The 20,827-nt window shown below is 40.1% G+C and overlaps 1 protein-coding gene across 3 annotated transcripts in view; it reads left to right on the top strand.

Moving 5' to 3' along the window:
* Positions 1-20,804, top strand: part of LOC100559458 (flavin containing dimethylaniline monoxygenase 5) — a 33,828-nt gene extending 13,024 nt beyond the window's left edge. For all 3 annotated transcript variants that reach the window (XM_008108969.3, XM_003219896.4, XM_016993027.2), the window contains exons 3-9: positions 2,975-3,163; positions 4,360-4,522; positions 7,999-8,141; positions 10,720-10,919; positions 13,859-14,211; positions 18,325-18,397; positions 19,470-20,804. In XM_008108969.3, coding sequence (XP_008107176.1) covers positions 2,975-3,163; positions 4,360-4,522; positions 7,999-8,141; positions 10,720-10,919; positions 13,859-14,211; positions 18,325-18,397; positions 19,470-19,812 — 1,464 coding nt within the window. In that variant the 3' untranslated portion in view covers positions 19,813-20,804. The remainder of the gene's footprint in view (positions 1-2,974; positions 3,164-4,359; positions 4,523-7,998; positions 8,142-10,719; positions 10,920-13,858; positions 14,212-18,324; positions 18,398-19,469) is intronic.
* Positions 20,805-20,827: the final 23 nt, after the last annotated feature.

The following is a 20,827-nucleotide window of genomic DNA, read 5'->3' as shown; positions in this document are numbered from 1 at the left end:
ATTAGTGGGAAAAAACCTGTTTGTTTAGCAATTGTGGCCTTGCAATTACAATTGACACAGATTCGAACTATGGCAAAGGTTATGTGTAGCAGTGCGTTTGAAAACATTTTACTTACCTTGACTCCCGTTTTACTTGTCTTGATTCTATTATTACTAAAGGCACTTCCTCCAAATGAGGTAAGCTGATGAAACAACCGGCAGAGATGACCTTTGTAGTATGCCCCCAATAAAGAGGCATGCTTTGTGTTTATCTTATTTCCACCTTGCTCTAGTTAAAATACTCCCCCCTCTTTAGATAGGAAATAACTTGTTTATTGGGATCAAATCTTCATACTTGTATACCACTGCTGTTTCTATTTTGGCTTTGTATGCTTTATCTTTTGGGGCTTTGCTCGTTTTCTATTCTGCTGTCACCAGGCATCCCTGTAGTATTATTGTTAATATAGTACCATACACCTTACGTATTCTGTTTAGTGCATGGTTTTATAGTGTAACTAGCATATCTACCTGATGTTGCCGGGGTGTCGGAGGGGCTGCTGCCCTCCTGCTTTCATCCCTTCTTTCTCTTGCCCTCCACTCATACATTTCCTTCCTTTTTCTTCCCCTTCCCCTTTCTTCCTCCCTCCCTTCCTTCCTCTCCCTTCCCTTCCCTTTCTCCCTTCTCCAGCTCCTACATCACAATGACCTACATCACAATGTCTCCATGGCAACATGGTTCTCTTTGTGGCTCTTTCCTGCCTTCCTCACTTTTCCTCACACAGCACACACCACCTTTCTTTCGCAGTGACATCATAGAGGGCCACTTCTCCTGGCAATAGCCTTCTTCTAGCAACTGCCAATCCAGTGACATCACAAAGGGACCACTGGACTGACACTTAGCAGCAGTCTTTATGGTACAGGCAGACAGACAGACATACTTTTATATATACAGTCTACACAGTCAGGGACAATATGGTCTCGTTTTGCAACATGCATGATAAGTTGCCAAACTCATTAATTTCCATACTTTGTTCTATCTCAAGCACTCTTCCACGTAGCAGTTTAATTTCTATACTTCAGCATGTGTCCCTTTGAAACATAAGTACTGCATCACATTGAAACTTTGAAGAGGGTGAACAGCGGGGGCATTAGTTGGGCAGCGGGGCAAATCTGGCAAGCAGTGTCGGAATCCATTATGCCATGGTCTGCATTGCCCACATTGCCCACTTTGCCATCCCACGCTGGGAAGGGGGGGGGGAAGCGTCACCGCCCAGCTTCTCCTCGAGCTTTCCCCATTCTACCTTATGAGGACATGGGAAGCCTCCCGTGTTCTCCATCATAGGACACTTTCAACATGTAGCCAGGACAGAGCCCTGTCTGAAGTAGCCCTATGATATGTGATGGGCTCTGCTTCATCTTGGCTCCATGTTGAAAGCATCCCAAGATGGAGCTCAGACCTTTTGATAATGTTTCAAGTGGGTATTACATGAATCATAGGGTTGGAGGCTACTTCATGGGCCATCATGCCCATCCCCTTGCTTAGTGCAGGATCTCCAGTGAGGACTTCCCCAACAGGTAGCTGCCCAGCCTTGGAGAGGACCCCACTCCATTGTCAAACCACTTTTTCCGTCAAAAAATTCCTGGTAATGTCCCACTGGAATCTGTTCTCCCTTAATGTGAAACCACTGGACTTGTCCTACCCTCTGAGGTAGCAGAGAACAAGCTTTTCCTCCATCCCAATACCTTGAGGTATTTAAAACATGCAATCCTGTCACCCTCAGGTCTTTCCTTCAGCAAACAAACATGCTGAGCAACCTTTGTTTACATGTTTTGCTCTCCATACCTCTTATCATCCTTGTTGCCCTTCTCTGATCCCACTCCAACTTATCTTATCTTTCTTAAAATGAGGCACTCAGAACTGAACATAGTACTCCAGATGAGGATTTTCCAGTGCAAGGTCGAGTGAGATCATTCTTCCCTTGACTTGGAAATTATGCTTCTATTAATGCATACTAAAATGACATTCATCTCCAGAAGCGACATGCAGTATGTTTTCAAGTCGCTTCTGATACAATAAAAAAAAATCTCTTTTGCTGCACCATCACACTACTAGCTCATGTTCAATTTATGATTAACAAATCCAAGGTCCTTTAAACATGTTGTACTGCTGACCTGCATATCCCCTATTATTTACCTATGCATCCGGGTTTTGTGGTCTAAATGCAAAATTTTGCATTTGTTCATATTGCTTTTCATTTTATTAATTCTGTCCACTTTTCTAGTTTATTTAAGTCCTTTTGAATTATTTTCCCATTTTCCAATGTATTTGCTATCCCTCCCAGTTTTCTGTTACCTTGAAATTTGATAAGCATTCCCTGCTGGAACTTACAGTGATGAAATCCATCACTGTAACTGTGCTAAATAAAAAATATTTAGAATCTGGATTTTGACTTTTAATCTGGATCTTGAGAGTGTGTGGACAATAGTGGGGAAAAAAGATTGTACACAATCTCCAGCCAGGTTAATGGTGGGAAAGTGTTTCTTTAAAAAAGTAAAATTCTTACCACTGACAGGTCAAGACAGGTTTGGATGTGGAAAGCAATTCCACCTTTTGTGGGGTATCTCACATAGGATGCCAATCTGAAAGGAACCTGAATGTACCATGAGTCATTCTACCATTTAGCTCACAAAACATTCTGGGAACAGTTCAAGATGAATACATTTATGGGATTCCAGAAAACATCCTATGGATGTAGAGCTTAAGTTTGACTGCCTCTGTATCCATGCAGTGCTTCTTCAACTGTGTTTATTTGTGTACTTCAAAACTCCAGATTTCCCACATGCAGTATTATGTCTTATACTGCATGATGGTATCTTGGCTAAGAACTAGAAGTGATTTCTTCTTTCTTAGTAGCTGTTCATACACCAATTTGTCAGAATATGACTCCATTTAACTATGTAGAAAAACAATCCAAAACCATTATGTTCCTTGCAGGAGATTCCTGAGGAAGGCCGGGCCAGCATTTACAACTCTGTAATCATCAACACCTCCAAAGAGATGATGTGTTTCAGCAACTTTCCCATCCCTGATGATTATCCTAACTATATGCACAACTCAAAGATCCTAGACTATTTCCGGTTGTATGCTAAGCACTTTGATCTTCTGAAATACATCCACTTCAAAGTAAGATTTGTGTGTGTGTGTGTGTGTGTGTGTATGTATGTGTATGTAGGGGTGCTTTTAGAATATTACAAAAATAAATTTTGGGTTAAAGTTGTAAAATCTTAAATACATATATTCACTACCAAAGCAAGGGACTTCTGTTTCACAGCAAAACTTTTCCAGGCTGTATGGCCATGTTCCAGAAGCATTCTCTCCTGACATTTCTCCCACATCTATGGCAGGCATCCTCAGAAGTATGAAGTCTCTCTGAGGATGCTTGCCATAGATGTGGGTGAAATGTCAGGAAAGAATGCTTCTGGAATATGGCCATACAGCCCGGAAAACTCACAGCAACCCAGTGATTCCAGCCATGAAAGCATTTGACAACACAAGGGACTTCTGCCTTTACTGTCTCCAGAAATGATTTGTCTTATACTGCATGATGGTATCTTGGCTAAGAACTAGAAGTGATTTCTTCTTTCTCATGGTAATAGTGGTTCATACACTGATTTGTCAAAATCTATTTTAATGAATCCTATGTGTACATGTGCACAGTGCACACTCAATATGGAAATCTTTCCCTCTCCAAAAGAATAAAAAGAATGGCACCTTCCCTCTGAAAACAAATCTATCTGAGTTTGTTCTTGAAACTAAATCAAGGAGTATTTTTTCTTGAGCAATTTTTTCTGGAAACCAATATTTTAAGTAGCGGTTCAACCACCATGCTAAGGTCCAAATCCAATTTCTAGTCCCAACTACTGTGTGTGATGTGTATGCCTTCAAGTCACCTCTCAACTTATGAATTTCATACAGTTTTCTTAGGCAAGGCATACTCAGAGGTTTTGCAAATTTCTTCCTCAGACCTCTAACCTAAAACATGTGGTACTCATTGAAAACCACCCATCTAAGTACTAACTGGGACTGGCCTTGCTTAGTTTCCAAGACTAGACAGTACCTGGTGCCTTTTGGAATATCTGAGGCCACAACTGGTAGTATACATATAAGGCAACGATCATTGAATGGTAAATCAACAGTCATGTATATGTCATTGATTGAGTCTACTCTAACTGGAACTAGCAACTGGATTTAGATTGGTTTAAGGCTACAGTCCTTTGAGGTCTAGTCCAATATCCAAAGTTAAAAACAAAGATCACAGAAATAAATCCTTGCTTTTCTAATCATTGCTTTTCCTCCCTTGCTGCTTTTTTTGCTCCCAGACTGCTGTGCGCAGTGTAACAAGGCGTCCAGATTTCTCTAGCACTGGCCAGTGGGATGTTGTCACAGAAACTGATGGGAAACAGGAGTCATCTGTCTTTGATGCAATTTTGGTATGCACTGGCCACCACACCAATGCACATATGCCACTGGACTCCTTCCCAGGTATGCTTCTGATCTGTGCTTTCCTTTGTCCTTCCTACAAAGTCTCATAGAACGGAACAAAATAAAAAGGTAGAGGTAGTCCTTTTTTGCAGCAGGGTGAGGTTGGCCATCTGGCAGCAGATCTGAAATGTCACAAGCAGCAGTCAATTGCTAGTCAGTTTGTTATATTTCTGCTGGCAAAGTGATGAGAGGTGCATGTGGGATTTTCAGTCTCATGTGCCAAAAGAACTTTGCTGGTTTTGGCTAGTTTCATGACTTCACAAGAGAGCCATCAAGCAGCAAAATATCTTGGACCAGCCCCATCACTGATGAATAGCATGACCTGAAGTCACAACAGTCCTAAAATCCATTTTAGTAGTTGCCAAGTCTTTCCACATCTCAGGCTTTTCCTGTTTTGGTTAGACCTGCTCTATGCACTGCCGTTTCCATGGGGAGCCTCAGCAGAGGAAAGTGAACTTTGGAGTTTCTTATGCATTAACCAGCCCCTGACTTCTTTCCTCATTTCTGTTTCTTTTAAAGATGTGTTCTTAACTAACATACAATTATTTGCTAACCAGTTTTGTAACACTTTGAACTTTGTGTTCAAAGTGCTTTCCCATTGTTACCTCTCAGTTATCTTCCCCACATTGCTATGCTTGGACAATATATTTTGCAATTCCAGCCAGTGATCCTCTTTGCTAAGTGAATAGAACATGATTCATGCTACTGCGCTGGTAGTTAAGAAGCCATGAGATAGGAGTCAGACCTCTCTGACATGCCCATTTATCAAATTAACTAATATGTATAGAAATGTACTTATGTAACAAAATATACTCCATAGGCCAGTGTTTCTGAACCTGGGGGTCGGGACCCCTGGGGGGTCGCAAAGGGGGTGCCAGAGGGGTCTCCAAAAACTGTCAATTTCTCCCAAATCCCTCCAGTATTTTCTGTTGGTCATGGGAGATCTGTATGCCAAGATTGGTGTAATTCAGAATGCTCTTTGATTGTAGGTGATCTATAAATCCCTGCAACTACAACTCCCAAATGACAAAATCAACTCCCCCCCAATCCCACCAGTATTCAAATTTGGGCGAATTGGGTATATGTGCCAATTTGTTCTAGTGAATGAAAACACACCCTACATATCAGATACTTACATTACGATTCATAAGAGTAGCAAAATTATAGTTATGAAGTATCAATGAAAATAATTTTATGGTTGGGGGCCACCACATGAGGGGTTGTGGCATTAAGAAGGTTGAGAACCACTGCCATAGGTGTTTCTACACAGGTACATAATTTGGGCTGGAAACAATGTGTAAAATGCCAGTTCCAGCCTGCATAGTGGATGGACAGGAGTATCCTGAGCTGCTGGGAAGCTGTTCCTACTGCCTGTTGCTCTGAAGCTGGTTTGGAATCACTGGGAAGGACCCAAATGCCACCCCTCTCAATTGTTGTCACTGCCATATGACTGGCAAAGGTGCTTGGGAGGAGTGGGAGGGGGTGCCCCCTCTACCCCCAGATTTCTTTGCTGATCATGTGGCCCAGAAGTAGGAAGTCAGGCTGCCCAGCACAACATAGGTTCCTTGGTCATTTCTGTTGTTGGCAGGGGGAGGGGGTAGTTACCTCGTGTCCCCAGGCTGCCTGAGTTAAGGATGCATGGGATGGCTCTCTGGACATCCACAGCCCATTATGCATAGAAACCGGCTGGTCTGCACTACCAGAACATAGGGGAAGCCTGAACTCTGGTGCAGGATTAAACTGCATTAAGTGGCTTTCCCCAGGTTAATCCAGATCAGCCCTCCTGCATTTTGTGCCTGCTCATTGGCCCATGTCTACTGCTGATATCTCTTCTCTTTGTAGCCTAACGAGTAGAGGGAAAGCAAACAGAGGAACAAGGAGGACTTTAGCTTACTTGCTCAAGGTTACTAGCAAATCGCAATTACCCTTTAATTTAATTAACCTACCAACTTGTTTATTGGGGAACTGACTACATACCACACCTTCTTGGTGCATACATAAAGGAGTGAAATTGGAGTACATATATTATAGTTTGTGGGTATCAAAGTAGAAAATCCACATTATCTGGATTGAACTGGATTATTTTAGGTCCCTTCTACACAGCCATATAACCCAGAATATCAACGCAGACAATCCAAAAGATCTGCTTTGAACTGGATTATCTGAGTCAACACTGCCATATAATCCAGTTCAATGTGGATTTTGTACAGCTGTATGGAAGGAGCCTGAGTCAGAATTTGTGAAGTTTCTGAATTCTTTAAAGCTGATAAATGGCTACTATTGGTGTGTATGATATAAGATAAACTGCAGAAATGAATCAAATGTTGCTTCTTTGGCATATCCATGTAAATGAGCATCGCTGTCCCTTTCTCCCCAATTCTCATTATTGTCAAAGCAAAGGGGAGTTCTGCACACTCTTTTGCCAGAGAATTAAATAAGGATTTTCTTGAGAGTAATTTTCCTTGTTACATCACCTCCACTGGCTGCCAGTTTGCTTCCGAGCACAATTCAAAGTGCTGGCTTTAGCCTATAAAGCCCTTAATGGTTCCGGGCCAGTCTATCTGTCCGAACATATCTCCCCCTATGGACCATCTCGACGTTTAAGATCATCTGGGGAGGCCTTGCTCTCGATCCTACCTTCTTCGCAAGCGCGACTGGCAGGGACGAGAGACAGGGCCTTCTCAGTGGTGGCACCTCGGCTGTGGAACTCCCTCCCCAGCAAAATTAGATCAGCCCCCTCCCTCCTAGTCTTTAGAAAGAGAGTAAAAACCTGGCTTTGGGAGCAGGCCTTTGAAAAATAGAGCAGTGCAATAACTTTTATGGGAATGGTACAATTTGACTACGGAACAGCCTAGACTCTGGTTCTGGATGACGTGTTTTAATATTGTAATGTATTTTATCTATTATATATGCACTACATTTTAATGCATTTTTATCTCAGGTTCATGTTTTATGTTTCAAGGCACTGACAAGTGCCGTTTGTTAGCCACCTTGAGTCCCCCTCGGGGTAGAGAAAGGGTAAAAGTAATAAAAGTAATAAAAGTAAATAAAAAAATAAAAAATATATAATATTGCAAAGGCAATATTAGGGTTGCTCCAAGTCTGAAATAACTTGAAGGCACACAACAACAATAATCCTAATTAATTTGACTATCTCATCCAAAAGCAGGCCCACACTTCCCATTGAAATACTGGCAAGTTTATGCTGGTTAAAATTGTTCGTCATTGTAAATTTGTATTTTTCATGTTTTTTTGCACTGTACAAATAAGATATGTGCACTGTGCATAGGAATTTGTTTAGGTCTTTTTCAAACTATAGACCAGCCCCACAACAGTCTGTGAACCGACCCTCTGCTTAAAAAGTTAGAGAATCCCTGCACTATGGGATGTATAAGCAGAAAACTTGATGTGACTGATCTGGTCTGCCACACACAGGCCTATGGCATTTGCTGAAACCATTTTCTTCTTTGCTACAGGGATAAGAAAATTCAAAGGGGGCTATTTTCACAGTCGTGATTACAAGAGCCCTGATGAATTTACCGGAAAAAGAGTAATTGTGATTGGCATCGGGAATTCCGGCGGGGATCTTGCTGTGGAGATAAGCCGCAAAGCAAAACAGGTTTGGCTCAATATTGTGATCACTTTGCTTGGTTTGAGAGTCCCAGAGTGCATCAGAACCTTTGAGAAAGAACAGTAGAAGAAGGAATTAATTTTCAAAAAGCATCTGTAAAAAAGCTTGTGTTGAATTTGAATGTTAAACCAAAAGGCAAACTGGTCAAATGGTCTATGACAGTTTTAAAAAAGAGTAAGCATCAGTTCATCTGGCGCCTTTGAACCTGGAAAAATGTGAATGCAGAGCTGCCAGTGACAGTTCATGCCTTTCTTCTTCATCCTTATCTCACCAACTACATTGTTCAACAGGTTCCCCCAGATATCTAGAACACATTGCTCAAGCGAAAGAAAAAAGGGAGAATTCATACATAGAAATGTCTGTTGAGTTTGAGCCTGGGGACATTATTAAGTTACTCGAAGATCATTTTGTCAGCCATTTTTAATAGAAGACACAACTGTAGTTTAAAGCTGCAAGGCCATTACATGCTAATCATTTTGCCTAATTGCAGCATTCATACTTGCCTCCAACAGACAAAAAAAATCAGAAATATTGTATATTCACAAGCTTTAGGAAATAATATCCCCTGATGGCGCAGCGTGTTAAAGTGCTGAGCTGCTGAACTTCTGGACCGAAAGGCTGCAGGTTTGAATTGGGGGAGCGGAGAGAGCCCCCACTGTTAGCCCCAGCTTCTGCCAACCCACAAGTTCGAAAACATGCAAATGAGAGTAGATGAATAGGTACTGCTCCGGCGGGAAGGTAACGGCACTCCATGCAGTCATGCCGGCCACATGACCTTGGAGGAGTCTACGGACAACACCAGCTCTTCGGCTTAGAAATGGAAATGAGCACCAACCCCCAGAGTCAGACACGACTGGACTTAATGTCAGGGAAAACCTTTACCCTTTACCTTAACTACCACCAATTCCTCAATACTTTATTTCCCATACCACCATACTTGCCACAGCAATGCTTGGCCGGGCACAGCTAGTAATATATAACAGACCTTATGACAATCCAAAAAGTGGTAGACCAGAGGAGTCTGGCCCGCCTGCCTCTATGAGAAGGACAGAGATGGAGTATGGGAGTGTCAGATCTGCAATGGAAGGCAGGATTTTAGACACTGGGGCCTCCTTTTCTCAAGGGAAGAGGAAGGAGTGTGTTTTGGAGTCATTTTACATTGCAGGGAGCCAGGTTCTGCTGTAGAGGAAACAGGGATTCAGATCCTTGGCATTGTTCTTAGGGAAAGGATGCAATTTGGCGTTTTACAAGTTTTTAGAAGCTTTGGTGCGTAGGCAGATTTGCAAGGAAGCAGTCTGGCCTAACAGGTGTTCTTCACAGAGGAGGAATAGAGAAATGGTGATGTACACATGAGGATGAATGCATGTACATGTGTGTGAATGCTGACTAAAAATGTAAATCCCCCTTTGTCTGTTCATTAGCCTATGTAACTGTAGTAGGTTGTTTGTGGAATCCAATGTAGTTACATAGAATCTGTACATTATATATGTCTATATGTCCAATGTCATTCTTTGTGTAAGTATGAAAGTTCTGTAAAAGTTCTAATATACCCTCTCACACAGGAAATTGCAATAAAAAGAATCTTTATTTTAAAAAGTATCAATGACACCATACCATTAGGGGGCAGGGCCTCCGTCGGAAGTTGAGGGACATGTGTCCCTCAACTGGCTGACAAGTGTTCTAGGTCCCTCAAATTGGTAAGTATGATGAGGTCCTAAGGCTCTATAGCAGGGGTCCTCAAACTTTTTAAGCCGAGGGCCAGTCCACAATCCTTCAGACTGTTGAGGGGCCGGATTATCATTTGAAAAAAAAAACACAAACAAATTCTGATGCACACTGCACATGTCTTATTTGTAGTGCAAAAACAAGAACAAGAACAAGAACAATGAAAGAACAATACAATATTTAAAAATAAAAACAATTTTAACCAACATACATTTATCAGGATTTCAATGGGAAGTGTGGTCCTGCTTCTGGCCAATGAGATAGTCAAGTTAATTAGGGTTGTTGTTGTTGTTGTTGTTGTTGTGCCTTCAAGTCATTGGGTGACTTTGGGTGAGCCTAAGTCTAAAATTTATTTATTATTTATTTACTGCATTTATTTACTACATTTGTATCACACCCTTCTCACCCCAAAGGGGACTCAGAGTGGCTTACAAATTATATGTACATACAATATATTATATTATTAGCATAGAACAATATTAGCATTATATATTACTATATTGTACTATATCAATATACTGTAATATTATTAGTAATATTATGTGTAATATAGAATATATAATTAATATTATTATATGGTATTATTATTAGTGTTATATTGTATTACATTATAATATCATTATCAATATTATATGTATATACAATATATTATATTATAAAACTGAGGGCGGGGGCCAGGTAAATGACCTCGGAGGGCCGCATCCGGCCCCCGGGCCTTAGTTTGGGGACCCCTGCTCTATAGTTTCTGGGATAGTTGCAGCTGATGGAACAAAGATTATTGGGGAATACAAATTTAAAGTAGCTTGACTGACTTAATGGAGCCTTTCTGCATTGTGCCTAGGTCTTCCTCAGCACTCGCCGAGGGGCATGGATAATCAATCGTGTTGGTGATGATGGCTACCCTGCAGATGTGGTACTTACTTCCCGATATAATAACATACGGAAACAATTCTTCACCGACTCCATGTTAAATCAGTGGATTGAGAATAGACTGAATGCCCGATTCAACCATTCCCATTATGGCTTGAAACCTAAACACAGGTATTTTATCAGCTCTTTAGAGATGGTTTGTTTTCTGTGCTTGGTTTAAGAGATCAAAGTTGCTACCATACCAATATGCTACTTTGCTTTATTTTCATCATGTACTTTGTACATTTATATCTGGCATTTCTTATATCACAGAGTTCAAGGTGACATACGTAAGCTTCCCAACTGGTCTCCTATCCAAATTCTAAGATGCAATAGATGATAGGATTATGTGCCCTCAGGTCCTCCCTTAGGATCTGTTGCTGTCCGGGACAGAAAGACAAGCAGACCTTTTATTTATACTCTTAGGAAACTTCAATTTTCAAGATATTATATGTTGCACACATTTTTAAACACACATGGACGTACACACACAATATTATTGTAGTTTATGATATATATGGCAACATAAAATTATACACTTTACACTGAGTCCAGTGGTTCTCCCCCGGTGTCTGGTCACTCCAGGAAGACCTGCTTTAGGAAGCAAGTGGGATTGCTCTCTGTCTTCTGCCTTTGTTCTCTGTATTGCTCCCCACACCTCCTATGGTCCCTGTTAATCATCATTTATATACTACTGTATGTAACATGTAACTAAATGCTTATCTGCTGGTCTAAACTGGACCTTGTTCTTCTCCAGCTCATTAGCAGTGTCTTGAAAAATGTTTACTTTCATTCGTGACTGTCCGCACAGAAAAGGTGGAAATCTGGAGTGAAAGTCCCCAAATGTTGTTAATCTTCAACTTCCAGCATTATTCACCACTGGTGCTGCTGGCAAGGGGGGTAGGGGTTCAACATAACTTGAAGAGTCACACGATTCCCACCCCGACTCCACGGTAGCCTCAGAGAGAGTCTAATAAAGTATGTGGCTCTGTAGATTGAAAGCAAAAATCTGGTAAATTTCATCTCTACCATAAGCAAATTTTGTGCAAAACTAATGAGCATTTTTCCATTCAACGCCATGCTGTCCCAACGTTTGAATTACATTGGGAATAGCTCTTTATAATGCAGTGTAAAGAGTTGGAAGGGACCGCAAAGGCCATGCAGTCCAACCTCCTGCTATGCAGGGACACACAGTCAAAATACACTTGACAGATGGCCATTCAGTCTTAGTTTTAAAACCTCTAGAGAAGGAGACCCTACCAGTCTCTGAGGCAGCATATTCTATTGCCGAACAGCTCTTAACCCCAAGAGATTTTCCCTAATGTTTAGGTGGAATCTGCTTTCCATTGTTCTATGCCCCAGTCTCTATAGCAGTGGTTCTCAACCTTGGGACTCCAGATTTTTTGTCTTCGACACCCAGAAATCCTGACAGCTGGTAAACTGGCTGGGATTTCTGGGAGTTGTAGGCCAAAGCACCTGGGGACCCACAGGTTGAGAACCAGTGCTCTAGAGCAGCAGAAAATTTTCCCTTCAATGTGACATCCTTTCAAATATTTAAAAAGCTACCATGTCTCCTCTCAGCCTCTTTTTCTCCAAGCTAAACATACCCAGCTCCCTAAGCTGCTCCTCATAGGGTTTGGTTTTCAAAACATTGAAAATTTTGTCATCTTCCTCTGGACATGTTCCAGCTTCTCAATATCCTTCTTCTTAAACTGTGGAGCCCAGAAATAAGACACAGTATTCCAGATGAGGTCTGGCCAAAGAGGATTATGGCTTCTCTCTTCTATCTAGACAATATACTCCTATTGTTACAGCCTAGAATCACATTGGCTTCTTTAGCTGCTGCATCACACTGCTGACACATGTTCAGCCTGTGGTCCACCAAGACTCTTTTCTGCAGAGTCCATTGTAAATGCACTGTAGGTTTTCTGCAGGATCCACTGCACATTGTTGCTAACAGATTTGTGGAAATGTCTAATTTAGTACTGTATCTGAATGCCATCCAGTGGCTGTTTTAGACATTTGCGGTCTAAAACACTTTCAGCTGTACAGTACTTAATACAAATAACATCAGCTTGTTTAACAAGCCTTGCAAATGTTGAATTATTATCAAAAATATTTTATTTTAATATCTGGTTTATATACCCGGGGTTGAATACAAATCTCTCACAAAGAAAGGGGTCACAAGTGAAAAGCCCTGAGTTAGACAATGCTACTTTTAGGTAGGCTAGGAATTGGTTAAGTAGCCAAACCCAAAGGGCTCCTCTTCCTTCTGTAGAGAGATGACTAGTGGGGTGTCACTGGGTTCTGTCCATCAGCCTCATCACACCAGAGTATGGATCCACTTCAAGTCCGGTGTCTGCCTTCTGCAGAATTCTGGGGTTTGTAGTTTGATGAGGCCCAGTACCTGTCTGGCTGAGCTGTTTAAAGCCCCCTCCCTAAAGTGGATTTAAAGTGGATCCAAACTCTAGTGTGATGATAAGGTCCCATGTTGGAAATAGCAACCTTCTTCAATCTTCCACTAGTTATTTGTTTGTATATAATTCAGATTGCTTATTGTATTGTATATGTATATATTGGTTTGCAGTTTTCCTTAACTATTTGTTGTGGGAGGGGCTGCAGACTACATGACCGGATCTGGGATTGTTCAGAACTCAGATTCCATTTTAGACACAGTATGTTTTCAGATGCCAGTAGGAACTGTATGCTTAGAGACTTCCCATTTGTCAGCTCTAGCTCCCCATGCAGGGACATGAGAGAAGCCTCCCAAACATCCGCGCATTCCCTGGGCAACATCCTTGCAGGCAGCCAATTCTCTCACACCAGAAGTGACTTTCAGTTTCTCAAGTCTCTCCTGACACACACAAAACCTTAAAACACTTGGTCAACTTCTTCATGTAACTATCACAGAAGGGATCAAATATTTATTTAGAGTAAATAATCACTTGCACACCATAAAAAGGACAAGAAAACAATGCCCTTCCAGTTGTGCTGTCTTAGGAGCCAGGTTGTAAAGTGAATAACTAAGGGCAAGAAATAAATCCTGCATTTCATATTTTTACATTTTTCAGATTTCTGAGTCAGCATCCAACTGTCAATGATGACCTCCCAAATTGCATCATTTCAGGAAAAGTGTTGGTAAAACCAAATGTCTCTGAATTTACTGAAACTGCTGCCATTTTTGAAGACGGCTCTAAAGAAGAGGATATAGATTTTGTTGTCTTTGCCACTGGGTACAGTTTCTCTTTTCCCTTTCTTGGGAACTGTGTAAGAGTCATTGAGAATAATATCACTCTCTATAAATATGTCTTCCCTCCTCATTTGGAGAAACCTACACTGGCTTTCATTGGTCTTGTCCAACCCCTGGGTGCCATTATGCCCATTTCTGAACTGCAAGCTCGCTGGGCCACACATGTGTTTAAGGGTAAGATCCTTTATTTTGCTTCTAGATGCTGTCTCTGTTCTGCACATAGTATGTTTCCAACAGTAAACATCATTAGCCATGATTATAAATGGATGTGGATATGGAAGGTACTTTCTGGACAGGGGAGGTATTTCTCTTTCATTTCCACTAGACATTTGTTTATTCAGCGTATCAGTTTGTTTGATGGAGATAGAATGGTCTATGGTATGTGTCAAACTCAAGGCCCCTTGTGTCATTTCATGTGGCCCTCTAGATGCTGAACTACAAACCCTGTATTCTTCATCATTAAATATCATTACTAAGGCTGATACAAGTTGTGATACAGGAACATCTGGAAGGCTGCAGATGTTCTATTGAGTCAGGAGAGAGGGATTTGAATTTAGATACAAGGCTTGTGGATAGGATGCCCGATTTCACCAACCTCAGAGCCACGGGTAATGTAGGATTGTAGTTCCCATTATCTCCAGCCCACCTGGATGATAATAATCAAAAGTGATAGAAATTGTTGTTCAATAACATCTGGGAACCCGAACTGGGTAAAAGCAAAAGAGTACCATCCACTATATAAAATATATATACAGTAGAGTCTTGCTTATCCAACCTTTGCTTATCCAGCGTTCTGTATTATCCAACGTAGTCTGCCTTTTAGTAGTCAATGTTTTTGTAGTCAATGTTTTCAATAAATTGTGATGTTATAGTGCTAAATTCGTAAATACAGTAATTACTACATAACTTTACCGTGTATTGAACTGCTTTTTCTGTTGATTTGTTTTAAAACATGATGTTTTGGTGCTCAATTTGTAAAATCATAACATAATTTGACGTTTAATAGACTTTTCCTTAATCCCTCCTTATTATCCAACATTTTCGCTTATCCAACATTCTGCAGGCATGTTTATAAGCGAGACTCTACTGCAGGGGTCCCCAAACTAAGGCCCGGGGGCCGGATGCGGCCCTCCGAGGTCATTTACCTGGCCCCCGCCCTCAGTTTTATAATATAATATATTGTATATACATATAATATTGATAATAATATTATAATGTAATACAATATAACACTAATAATAATACCATATAATAATATTAATTATATATTCTATATTACATATAATATTACTAATAATATTACAGTATAGTGGTATAGTTCAATATAGTAATATATAATGCTAATATTGTGCTATGCTAATAATATAATATATTGTATGTACATATAATTTGTAAGCCACTCTGAGTCCCCTTTGGGGTGAGAAGGGTGTGATACAAATGTAGTAAATAAATGCAGTAAAGAAATAAATAATAAATAAATACATTTTAGACTTAGGCTCACCCAAAGTCTGAAATGACTTGAAGGCACACAACAACAACAACAACCCTAATTAACTTGACTATCTCATTGGCCAGAAGCAGAAGCACACTTCCCATTGAAATCCTGATAAATGTATAGTAGAGTTTCACTTATCCAACACTCGCTTATCCAACATTCTGGATTATCCAACGCATTTTTGGAGTCAATGTTTTCAATGTATCGTGATATTTTGATGCTAAATTCGTAAATACAGTAATTACTACATAGCATTACTGTGTATTGAACTACTTTTTCTGCCAAATTTGTTGTCTAACATGATGTTTTGGTGCTTTATTTGTAAAATCATAACCTAATTTGATGTTTAATAGGCTTTTCCTTAATGCCTCCTTATTATCCAACATATTCGCTTATCCAACATTCTGCCGGCCCGTTTATGTTGGATAAGTGAGACTCTACTGTATGTTGGCTAAAATTATTTTTATTTTTAAATATTGTATTGTTCTTTCATTGTTCTTATTCTTGTTGTTGTTGTTGTTGTTTTTGCACTACAAATAAGACATGTGCAGTGTGCATCAGAATTTGTTTGTATTTTTTTTTAAATGATAATCTGGCCCCTCAACAGTCTGAAGGATTGTGGACCGGCCCTCGGCTTAAAAAGTTTGAGGACCCCTGCTCTACTGTATATATACACTAGCTTGGGTACCCGGCATTGCCTGGATCATTTGAAAAAGTCAATGTTTTAATTGTACGTAATGCATAAGGTTGTGGATTAACTACAACTGACATCATGCCAGGTTATGTTGGGCAAGTTTGCTGTAGATGCACATGTGGGGGGTTCAGTGTGGCTGTAGGGTAAACTACAACTTCCACTATAGTGAGTCAGTCCCCTCAAACCCCTCCAGTAGGTTGAGTTAGTCATGGGGGTTCTGTGTGAAGTTTGGACCAGGTTCATCATCAGTGGAGATCACAGTTTTCCTTGTTATGGGTGAACTACAACCCCCAGAAAGGAAGGTAAGTCCCCCCCCCCCAAAAAAAAACTCCTCCAGTAATCAAATTTTGGCATATCAGGTATGTGTACGAGGTTTGGTCCAGATTAATCGGTGTTTGGGTTCACAGTGCTCTCTAGATGTAGGTGAACTACAACTCCCACAAATCAAGAAGAATTTCCGCCAAAGACCTCCAGTATTTTTTTCTGGTTCAGTGCTCTCTGGATGCAGGTGAACTACAACTCCCAAAATCAAGAGCAATTCCAATAAACCCCTGTAGTATGTTCAGTTGGTCATGGAGCTTCTCTGTGCCAAGTTTGCTCCAGGTCCATTGTCAGTGGGGGGTCACAATTTATCTGGATGCAGGTGAACTACAACTCCCTTTTCCCCTAACTTGATTATGGGGGTTTTCTGTGGCAAGTTTGATCCCAGTGATGCAGAGTGAACTACAACTTTCATCATGTGGAAAACATGTAAAATCTAGGATGAAATGATCACTAAATCCTTGGGTAGTGGGCCATAGTGTTTGGGGAGGGCATTGGCAGGGTTTGGGCTACATGTTCATGGCGCTCACTATAACCTGCAATGTCAGTGGAGAGTGTGCCTTTGGAGGCTTGTCAGCACTTGGAACTATAGCTGTTTGTGGAGGTCGGAGGCTTATGTGTAAATAGACCTCTGCCACATACACACATACAGATTTATGAGTATAGATATAGATAGATAGAAGATAGATATATCAGGTTGCGAGCCTTCTGATAAAGAGCACTGTGTGTAAAGATCCTCCTAGGACATAAGAATTAAGAAGGCTGAGCCAAACAAACAGTGGGAAGACTAGTTTACCTGAAGAAGCAATGAAACTGGCCTATACACGGGAAACCAGTCGTAACCATCCCCGGCACCACAGATCACTTGGCCATCCCAGATACCCTACAACGGATTGGTATCAACACCTAGAAACAACAACCTATTCATTTAACCCTTAAGATATCGTTATATGACTGGTATCCAGGAGCTACTCTAAGAAGAACTTATACAGATGTTATATTAATTACTGGACTGTCTTTTTCCACGCTCCAGCAACACTTGAGAACACTATCAAGAGGGCAGTAGATTCTGTTTGTTTTTCATTTATTCGATTTGACAAGATTATACTCAAACTAAAGACTACAACAGTTTTATGTTAAGGCTTATGTGAAGGGTTGCCTTATTGTACATCTGCGTGTTAAGAACTGTTTATTTAACTCGATTCAACGCTGCGACAGCAATTTTGATTGTTATTAAGTCAACAATAAGACTTTGTCTGGTTTTTATTTCTATTTGACATAATTAGCACTTAAACTATAAATAGGAATAGTGTTTCCATAATACCTTTGCAAGTGTTAACAAGTGTATTCCTTTATGTTAAGAACTATACTAATGTAGTGAATGAGAATACAAGTAGTGAATACCTTAAGTAAAGTATTCATTGCATTATATACTACTAGTAAACGTAAGAGATTCCATAGGGACGGGGCTATGATCTACCACTGTTTCTAGTCAAATCCAGTTTAGATTGATGTTAATACAACACCATAATCCCCTTCTTTTGCAGCTTGTATAACAAGTGCCACTAAAAGGTGTTTATATAGAAGATAATATTACATTACCAACATAGTACTTACATATTATATACCATACTTTCCTTTTTATGTTTTACTGTAGATTATAGACATCTGCGTTTTGAGTTACTGAGGCCCTTTGATAGCCTAAGGAGTTTTTTTCATCTAGATTGATCCCAGTCTTCCAAAACATTTTCTTTTTACCTTGTTTTCTGTTTTTCAGGTGATGCTACATTACCACCAATAAGCGATATGACGGCTGATATTACAATGAAGCAAGTACTCATGGAAAAAAGGTTAGCTATAACCCTGCTGTATACTTGTGGAAGACGAGAAAAGACTCAGATTCTTTTTTTGATCTGAGTGGCATTCATTAGCAACATCAGGCAGCCATTATGGCTGATTATGATGGAACATTGGTGGCCATAATAAGGCCTTTTTTGGCATAATGTTCTCTGCAGAAAGACTGCGGTGGCCATCTTTATTGGGGTGCTACCATTGTCTCCTTGCAGAGAATCTTATACACAAAGCCATTAGTAAAAATGCTCACTCCAAACACTTGCATTGCAGTTGACCTCCATTCAGACCAAAAAAGAAGGAAAGGAGGGAGGAGGGATTCCCTTTTATCTGATTTGGGCAAGGGAGGAATAATAGCATGGAAACATCTTTCCCCTGCCTTTTGTTACTGTCTTTGCTCTGTATCTCCAATAAAAGCAGGCTGCTTTCCTTGCTCTTTTCTTTACCCCACTTTTTAAATGCTGCATTTTAATTCTTTTTCAATCATATTAATTTCCCTATCAGTTTTGTATAGATGTAGGCATTTTAAGATTGGCAATGCAGTTTATTCCCCTAGAGCAGTGGTTCTCGGCCTATGGATCCCCAGGTGTTTTGACCTACAACTCCCAGAAATCCCAGCCAGTTTACCAGCTGGTAGGATTTCTGGGAGTTGAAAGCCAAAACATCTTGGGACCCACAGGTTGAGAACCACCCTCCTAGAGTATCAAGTTATGCTTTATGAAAAACCAAACCACACACATTGGAGGAAGAGAGAGAAGCAGATGTACAAATTATTAAAACAAGATTCAGTGTTAAGGTTGAAATACAAATTCTCTGGTTTGAGAATTTGAAGATAATCACTGATGTAGATTTTAACGTAAGCCCAAACTTTATCCTAGTTCATTAGGGTATTCTATATTATTAAATCATATTACACTGTAATCCATTTTTGCTCTGAAAATCAATGAAGTTAATGCAATGGGAGGAGAGCGAAGATAAGGACTTCCAACCCCCCACTGGCCTCAGCTTATGTTGTTATGTATCTTATTTACTGAAATAGCAAGTAAAACTTCACATCGCCTTTCCCCCCAGGTATGTGAAAAGCCAGCGCCACACCATACAAGTAGACTACATCGATTACATGGATGAATTGGCTTCTTCATTAGGAGTGAAGCCCAACGTTTGGTCTCTCCTTCTGACGGACCCCAAGTTGGCCTGGGAAGTGATCTTTGGACCATGCACCCCATATCAGTACCGTCTGCAAGGACCGGGGAAATGGAATGGCGCCAGGAAAGCAATCTTGACCCAGCATGACCGGGTTCTGAAGCCCTTGCGAACAAGGCCCACTGATGACTCAAAGAATGCCTTGGTGCCCCTTTGGTTAAAGATGGTTGGCCTTCTTGTTCTCTTTGCTGCATTATTTGCTCATTTTTAAATGGTAAAGATCTTCACTGCCAAAAAGCAAGTGGAAGCAGTGAGACGTTTCTTCTTCTTTTTGGCTTCATCTTTTAACAAAAAAATAGCAAATATATATATATATATAAATGATAAGAACACAACTCAAAATTCAGTTAGGACAAGATACATTTTATATTGCAAACATAGCATCTATAATTAGTGCAAACCTATCTTTGCCTATGTAAGAATTTAAAAAAATAATTCTTTTATAACTTTTTGTATTATCTGTAAGTAGCTGTGATACTATTGGCTGGCATATTATGCTGACACAAAACTGGGATGCACCATAGTGCATCTATGGCAGGCACAATAGTAGCATGGAAGTTTTCATAAAAAGTGATCTGTTGGGAGGAAGCTGACATGCCTGATCTTGAGCTGCTTGGGAGGAATTACTGATCTGGCAATGGTAGCAGTTTCTCTTCTGTCCCCCATATCTCCCACCCTGGTGTGTGCCATTCTCTAGTTATAATGCTTCCAGCCACTGTACTATCAGTGTTTACAGAAATTGTACATTTCTCATAAATTCCTAATTTCTATCATGGCTTTGTCTGCTCAGATAGTTATTGGAAAAAAACTGGCAAAATACAGTGGGATTTTCAGATGTAGAACCAATAAATTATGGAAAGGGACATTAATTGAAAAACTAACCAACCAAGTAAAAAGTGTTAGAAATAGTAGAAACTGGTTTCCCTTGATTTCTTTTATCCTTAAAAGAAAAAATATGTTTGTTCCTCCAACTACTCATTTAAGTTTATGGAATTAATTCATGACATATGGTGCATGGAATGATGTATTGGAGATTTTGTACATTTTGTGTAATTCAACTGTGTGGTTGATTTTGATTTTCAGATGAATGTGTTTTCCCCCATTTTCTGTTTACCTTAAATGTAATTAAAATTATTGGGTAAGAAAGAGAAATTAATGTATATTCCATATTGAAAGCTAATAAATATATTCATAAAATAATAATGTATCCCTCTCTAAATGTATGT

This window comes from Anolis carolinensis, chromosome 4 (assembly GCF_035594765.1).
Source record: "Anolis carolinensis isolate JA03-04 chromosome 4, rAnoCar3.1.pri, whole genome shotgun sequence".
Lineage (NCBI taxonomy): Eukaryota > Metazoa > Chordata > Lepidosauria > Squamata > Dactyloidae > Anolis > Anolis carolinensis.
This window is presented reverse-complemented; position numbering and strand designations above follow the sequence as displayed.